General features: G+C 32.6%; 1 protein-coding gene across 2 annotated transcripts in view; it reads left to right on the top strand.

Moving 5' to 3' along the window:
* The first annotated feature begins 202 nt into the window (after positions 1-202).
* LOC144437373 (uncharacterized) overlaps positions 203-8,631 on the top strand; it is a 32,015-nt gene continuing 23,586 nt past the window's right edge. Inside the window, exons 1-2 of one of the 2 annotated variants that reach the window (XM_078126299.1) lie at positions 203-353; positions 1,931-2,187. In XM_078126299.1, coding sequence (XP_077982425.1) covers positions 347-353; positions 1,931-2,187 — 264 coding nt within the window. In that variant the 5' untranslated portion in view covers positions 203-346. Of the gene's footprint in view, positions 354-1,677; positions 1,781-1,930; positions 2,188-8,631 lie in introns of those variants that run through there. The other variant, XM_078126298.1, reaches the window with a different exon arrangement.

The raw sequence follows: 8,631 nt of genomic DNA, 5'->3' as shown, positions 1-8,631 counted from the left end.
AATTCATTTATCGTATTTCATATTTTGCTGTTTGTAGTAGTACTAGTACTCTTCTTGGTTCGCACCTGTACTGTAGCACGGCGAACACTAAAATGCGCCAGCTAGTGACGTAAAATGTAGTACGCGTCCGGAGCGTTGGCAACAGCTGAAACCACGTGATCACACAAACAAGCGCCCATTCAATTTTCCAACATGGCGTCGAGTTGAAAAGTTTTGCGACTGCTAGATGTTCACAGTTTTATGCAAAGTTATGTAGCTCACACAAAAAAAGAAGTGCGTTTGTTATTCATACGTTGGAGTGTTGCAGGGAATCACATGATCCAGATTTTTTAACCAAAAGAAACCAATGATGGGTAAGATATTTTTGTTATGATAAGATTTTTACGTAGCGAACTGTCGTTCACGAATGTCGATCAAAATCAATGCCACAGCAATAGTTGTGAGTCATTGCAGTGGTTGTCTTTTGGCCCGTTACTCCAGTGATATAGTTTCATTCACTAATATTGACAGATGTATCTCCCGGCCATTCCCGTACCTATGTTTTCTAAATCAAATATAAACGTGTAGTATAAACAATTGAAGTTTTAAGGCAATTTTCGTAACTGACTGTGCGGTTAACATACAGTTGCGGTTCAACCCCATTTTACGTTTCTGACGTAACTCCCGAAGCACGAAATAATAAACGTTTATGAGTCTTTCTACTGTCGTTTAAATATGTCACAAGTTTTTAATTAAGCATATGATCTGAATGTAAATTTATTATTTGATCATACTTTATAGAAACAAACTGTCCAACAACGTCACGACAGTCTAGCAATACCGTGCAACAGGTGGCGGTCGATTGGAAAACGTATCATTACAATAATAATTTACATTACATTTACACTTTTAACCCCCAAAAAAGAAAATATTTCAAAAAAAGGTCTTCGACAAAATTTTCAGCATTCAATAAATGTCATTTTGTTTAGTTTATATCAATTTTATTCTAGATTAAATGTCAGATATGAATGTGTGTATTAAAAAGTGAATTTGTAAATTTCATTTTTTTTCTTTCCTTGTTTTCCCAATTTTTTGCATTTACAATTTGTACCAAAAAAATAATATATGTATGTATATGTATAAGTAAAGCAGTGAAATGTTATAAGATATTGATATTCCATTTTGAGGTTATTTTTCCAATAACATTAATCTTGTTATTTGAATAGAATTTCTTATACTCTCAAGAAGGATTGGAAAACAACAAACTAAAATCATGCCCTGATGTTGTAGTTATACATGGTTTTATAAATGAAGGAAATTAGTCTCAAATGTGTCCAACAAATATTGACTGAATGAATATGTTTCCTGTCTGAAACCATATTATAGGTATTGCTGAAATGTCTGTGCAGACAGACCATTTCCTTCTTAGTAATGAAACTCTGAATGTAAGGCAATGAATGAAGTCAACCATGTGGTTTTTTCAGCCACATTATCTATTTATGCAGGAAATGTAGGGTCACAATTACCTCAAGGACATTTTCCTGCTGTATAGCAACTTGGAACTTTCAAAAGACCCTCCATTAAATGTGTGATGAAAAATTCAGAGCTACAAAATTATTCATGGCACAGGTTGTTTCTATTGACGCCAAAATGTAGTTTAGTCAACAATAGCTTGTAGTGACGCCAGTGCAATGGTCAGCCATTAGTGGACACAGTATGGCAAGCAATATGAAATATTTTCTACGACATTCCGAACTGATGCCAGATATTTATTACTATGATGCACTCCCTAACAGAGTTTGTAAGTATTATTTGATTCCTTGAAAAAGGGAAGAGAAAACACTAGATTGGTTAAAACTATCTGTATTTAAATTATAAATGATAAGGTTGTTGTTTGTTGTTTATAAACACATCACATCTAATCTTAGTTTTTTTCCTCCCTAAACTTCAGCGGACTTACATCCTACGGAGCGACTCTACAGGAAGATTGTGAAACCAAGTCTTGGAGTTTTAAGTATTGACAGTCACACAAGTAGACATAGAATTCAGTTACACTCTTCATTTCAACCTCGTATGCAAGGACAATTATATACTCTAAGGAATAGACCCAAGACTAATCCAACCGATACAGCGATTGTTAAAACATTTCCTAGGATAACTGATGCTCTCAATGGTTCACCAGAATTTTCAAGTAATTTTGTATATTCAGTAAGTCGATTTTTATGTCTATCATTATATATATATTTCAACATTGTTTTGCTGACTTTGTTCAAAATTCTCCTGGAAAGCCACTGTCTCTGTGTATGACTTTAATACTGGTAAGTTCAAATTATACACTCCATTCTGTGTATATTTGATTTATTCATCATCTTCAGACAAGACTGAATTATTTGGGGCGTGTGATCTGGTAATTGAGTATTTCTGCTACTGCTGTGTTGGTAGTGATAACAACAGTTTGTAACTATTCCATCCATGTGTGCTCTTTGTTCTGTTTCAATGAGCCGTACATAGGTAACACTCTCGGTAGATTACTAGTATTTCTACATTGGGGAATAACCTATCACAATTTTATGGTTCACAACATTCATTCACAAAATGATGATTGCTTTTTTTTTTGCTAAACATTTGTAAGAGCAAATTCGTTTAGTAATCCCATTGGGGAATGTTAATCAATCACAGGTTCTATAGCAGAGTGTGATGTTGGTATAATTTATCAGCCATCTTTCTCCTATAATCTTGTTCACAAACTCCAAGATGGCTGTTTTTGTAATGTAAACACCTAAAAGAATCACCAACTATATGTGAATGCTTTCCCCAAACAATTATTTACTTTGTATAGAAAGAAAGAGAAAAGGTACTACATGTACTAGTCTCTTTTCAACAATACTGGCATTTATTTAGAACCTTTCAAATTCCCAACAAAAGATGTTGTAGTGACTGTGCCAGGAATTATGTAGACTAATTCTTATAAGTAGAATATCGTCTTAAAAGATATCACCTGAGCCTTTTAACACGCTTTTACATGGATTTTACTTGTACAAGTCTTATTTATTTAAATCACACCCTGTAGTCTGTTTGCAAATGCAAAACCTTTATGTTATACTCTAAAGCATTACAAAATTGTCATGAAACGTATAAAAAAATAATGTTCAAATCTTCTGGAATACATATGTATGTAACAAATGTAAAATACAATGTCCACAATTTCGTTATTATGGGTCTTCGTATATCATGACATTGAAATAAATATCTCTAAAATCTTAGGCTGGCCTGTTGTTTTAAAGGTTATATTGGATTTCTTGATGAAAGCTATCTGTATACTTTCCGTTACATCAAGAAATCCAATATTACTTTTTAAACAGATAGAAGCCAATTGTCCATTTTCATCTCACACATAGTGAAGTGTGCTGTACAGTATTGATTATTCACTAATCTATATTCTACAGTGTACTGCTAGTTTATTACCTAATCAATGTAACTTGTAAGAAATCTATACCCTGCGCACATTTTAAGATGTCTGACTCATGACAGATTTTAATAGTTAGTTGCATCTCGTTTAGTTGAAAAACATAACTTTAGAATTAACATGAAAATGTTAAAACATTTAAATAATATTCTGGATAAGGTACGACATTATTACTAAAATTTTCAAATAGCTAAATTTAATCAAATTTTTTTGCCTTCATCCTAATTTTATGTCTTTAAATGGAAGTTACAGTCTTGAATTCTTGAAATGTAACTTACTAGTATTATTAGTAATCAACGTGATAGCTGTAGCATATTGTCAGTCATTCACTTCTAAAGAAGTTAAATCTCTGGCTCTAGGCATGCTAGAATAAAGTTTACTAAAGTAGAATTATACATGTAAACCCTCAACAATGAAATATACATGTAAGTATAGATAATCAGTTGCTTTTTTTAATTGCATTGACTTGTTGAGATTTATAGTTTCTGTTCTATATCGTTTGCCCACAAGGCACCTACTACTGGTAATAGTGTCTAGAGTAAGCTTCCAGTCGGCCATGGTATACTCTGCTTTAGACTATTTTAGTCTAAGCCCCATGCCTTCAAGCCATCATAGGTAGATTTACAATGACTTACATTTACAAGTCAAATACAATACTCTTCAAACTGAATAACATGGCATGTATTCCACACATGATTCTTAATGATGCATGACAAACATACACACCAACTTGTGTGGTGTTTAGCTACAACAAACACCTGTTTTTCTCAACATCCTACTTTTACAGAAATAAATGCATTCTTGATTTCTCTATTAGAACAATTAAGGTCATAGCAGTTATCAAAATAACTGAGTAGTTATTGTAATTTTGTCAACCATTGCCCCTCTGACCTACAAATGTCAATGTTGATTTGTGTTTCTACGACACTGACTTCTTTTGTACAGTTACTGTGCAACTGCAATTAATCAGCTAGTAACAAGTACACATACAATGAAATAAGGTATGTGTTCAGAGTTTTACATCAATTTCTATTGTGTTTGCCAGACAACTTGTCGGCTTGGATTCCCTCATTACAGTATTTTATATCAATCATCAGAAATCTGAACTTTGCCTGCAGATAGATTACATTGTACAGTACATTATATTTTATTATAATGAAGAAACATTGTCTAGCTTCCTGACCCGCAGTAATATGTACTCATGATATCATTTTGATGGGTTTCACAAAAATTTTCAGCATTATTTAAAACTACTACTAGTACTAGGCCAATGGGAAATTGCACTAGTCCGGGACCTTGGACCACCGTAATTTCTAATCCCTGAATTTAAAGTACAGTATGATTTTTCCTAGCCTACCTGTAGTCTTGAAGGAGTCCTTCAAGAAGTCCTTCAAGACTATGGGTAGGTTAGATTGTTCCAAGATATACATTCATGGACAAATTGCCTCATTAACCAAATCAGAGTATGTACAAAACCGAAGTATGATTGTTCCAAGATACATTCATGGACATGTTGCTTAAATGATCACAGACTATACATTACATGTATGTGTATTTGTCTTCTGCATTTATACAAGCAGCTAGATTGTTGCATTGTTTGTCCACTGTTTCTAATCAACCCACTAAGCATCCACTATTTGAACCATAGTAGAAAGTCAATTTAACAGATCTGGTATAATTGTTGGTGGCTTTAATGTAAAGTCACCAGAATATGTGGCAAGTAAAATTCACAAGATGCAGTCCCAAATGACAATAACCTCATTAGGTAAATAGTGATCACCTGTTATAAAAGTACAATGAGGGGATTTATTCAGAAAGAAGTTTGCATTGTTTTGTACATTAGTGTAGAGTTTTAAATTGGGAACCTTGGTAGAATACACTGTGTTAATTATAAAATGCTCACCTGCATTGTATACTGTATCACCATAAACTAAAACATTGATAGAAAAAAAATAAAAATAGAAAAGGCTGAAAGCTATGTACATGTATGTGTGTGTGACTGTGTGACTGTGTGTGTGTGTGTGTGTGTGTGTGTGTGTGTGTGTGTGTGTGTGTGTTTGTGTATGTATATGTACATGTATGTATGTATGTATGTATGTATGTATGTATGTATGTATGTATATGTGTGTGTGTGTTTGTGTGTGTGTGTGTGTGTGTGCATGTATGCATGCATGTAAGTATGTACATGTGTATTTATGTATGTAATATGATATGAAATAATGTGGTTTTCTAAGAAAGGTTAATATTGAGTTTGTTTTTTCAAGTAAAATTAAACTACCCATGTAGCAGTATGTATGTATACAGTATACATACTGCTACATGCATAGTTCATGCCAGGCAGATCATTTATTTTCAGATGGCAATGTTTAACAAACCTTTTCGATCTAGACAGAAGTCCGTTTTCTTGTTCACACCTCACATTGTGCTATACTTTCTTCTCTTATAACCTGAAGCCCATGCTTTATTACAAGGTACATTTGTATTTCATTTCTTTCAATGTATAAGAGAAGTCACAGCATGGATTCTAGGTTGCTTGTATTCATCCATTTTACTATTGTGAGCTTGTCATGATCAGAAAATCATTCAGGACCTTTATCTTAGAAATAAATCACATCTCCTTGAACAGAGAAAAAAGGTACTTTTCATATATCATCCACATTTTGTTTTCACCTAGAAATTCTATATAGCCCTCCAGGTGTCTGTGTTTACTCGTCAATCTAATTCCCCACTAATAAAAGCCTGCTGAAGTGTGAAAATTGTCACACGTTCCAGCCATATTTTGTACTCAATTACTACAGGCTTTATATTGTCCATAATTTCTAATCCAATAGTACATATATACAAAAATTCTGTAAATATACAAGCTAGCCATTTTCATATGATGTTTATTTTTAGTTTAAATATAGTGCTATGTAGTTGAATATCTGTCTGAAGTGTCAAAATCATAAAATTAAATCATATTCTTGTTTCACAATTTGGAAATAATTTTTTTTTCTGGTTAAAAACTTAGTAAATTGACAAAATGAGTAAGACTTTAAATATGATTTATAAAACGGTACTGTTTCAATATTAAATTATTTTATCTGAATTGAAACTACATTGTATAGAATGTTAGAATATCTGATGGTGGTGGGGTGAGGTGAGGTGGGGAGCACTTCAATCCTATTTCCTATCATGGTTAATAATAATATGCTGTCACATAGTCCAGAGACTATCTGACATGACATACTGCCACTTGATTAAATTTTCTGGGAGACAACATTGTCAAACCTGATAGCCAAGTCTTTGGCGCTACCTGTCAGACTACAGTAGCTATATATCTAACTCTTTTCTAGATCTATCATTCACTAGAGACATGTAAAAATAGGACAGAAAATCAAATTCTCAGGTTATCAAAATAAAATTATTGCTTCACTGCATAGATTTGTTAGAACAACTGTTAAATTTACCATAAACTTAATATGAACAAAATGCGCATTAGATACACTTCAAGGATACACACAGTAGGTTTTATTTGTGGTACATTTTTTATATTACATAAAAGTAGCATACAATAATTCATGGCTAATAGAATATTTAAGTGCTGTTTATACATTGATGTTTAACCTTGTGATTAGAATTGTATTACTTTGTGATTAACTGGTTCTTTGCCTAATGTTTTGATATAAGATGCAATGTTACTTCAGACCTACTGAAAACAGGTGTCTTATTTGTTTTTCAAATGGTTTCAAATGTTGCCATTCCTGTTGCTTAGCAACATAGTGTATTTCCCCACTATTGTCATTAAAATGAGCAAAGTAATCATTAGAGTTGAGTTAATGGAATGTACAAATATTACTGAAGTCTTGAAATTGATATCAGCTGGTAGAGTATTAGAAATGATTGTGTCAGACGGGTGAACCCTTGTTTGAATGGCACCTCAGATGTGACCATTTATTTCAGTGCTGACTCTTATTTTATTAGTGTCGAAAGTCATGAACAATTATGGCTCAAGTATAGAATGAAATTCTCTATATCACTATATTAGAATCGTTTATGGTGGACTACACCTTTATTTTCTTTTTTAAATTGTAAAACAGTAAGACAAGGTGCTACATGCTGTCATTTCACTACAGGAATATATATATTTAAAAAAAAAATTAAAAATGCTGTGTGATATTATTTTGGTTGTGCCACTTTATGAAATTGTGACCTGTTGGAAAATCTTTACCAATCAATCTCAATTCTTAACATGAACCCAGAGATGAATGAACAATTACAGTGTATACTAAAAATGACCCAATTCTGTAGTATTGATAGAATGTTTAAAATATTAGCGTTCTGATGAAACAAACAATCCACAATGAAAAGAAGTGGAATTTTTGAGGATTACCGATATTTTGTGACAGTGATATATCTTAAAAAGTGTAATTTCTCCTGAGTGCTTCTTACATTATATTTCCATTTTACTTATATTATCTTAAAGCCACCAACATCAGCAAAGAGTGTATATAGTTGCACAAAATCTTACTTTCAAGGAAAATATTGTCATGTAAGAACTGCATGTCTGTCACTACCAGTAGTATTTAGATATATACCGATGCATGTACACTAATATATATTTAGCTCTGCCACCATATGTTGCATCTTGGTGACAACATACATACTGAGTAGAAGTGTTGTCTAGACACTTTGTCAATGATTAAACAGAAATCCATCCTGTTTTATCTAAACTAATGGATTCATACTAGTTGCTGTACCAGATTGATATGCTTCTTGTAATGAAAATTGGCCGTTTGTCAATTCAATGTAATCACTACATGTATGAGTAGCAATAGCAAATGAATTCCAATTTAAATTTGAAAAAAGCAACTGAGCTTTCATTCTTTTTACCATTTTATTGAGCATTTCAGAAAGTCGTTGTAAATTTAAATAAAATTCTAACTAATGGTAAACACTGACTTAGAAATGAACAATATAATTAGGTTTAAATTGCTACTTACTTGCTAGTAAAGATAGAAAACTAATTAATAAACATGACAACGATCATATAATCAGGCATCAGTGATCTCTAAGATTAGATTGTATATACCAACTTACATGTACATATCATAGAATGTGGGTAGAGGGGGGGGGGGGAAGGATTTTTGGACACTACCCACATATGTGTACATACATCATCAACATAATGGAAAAGATGAAAATAT

Source organism: Glandiceps talaboti, chromosome 7 (genome assembly GCF_964340395.1).
Source record: "Glandiceps talaboti chromosome 7, keGlaTala1.1, whole genome shotgun sequence".
NCBI classification, from domain to species: domain Eukaryota; kingdom Metazoa; phylum Hemichordata; class Enteropneusta; family Spengelidae; genus Glandiceps; species Glandiceps talaboti.
This window is presented reverse-complemented; position numbering and strand designations above follow the sequence as displayed.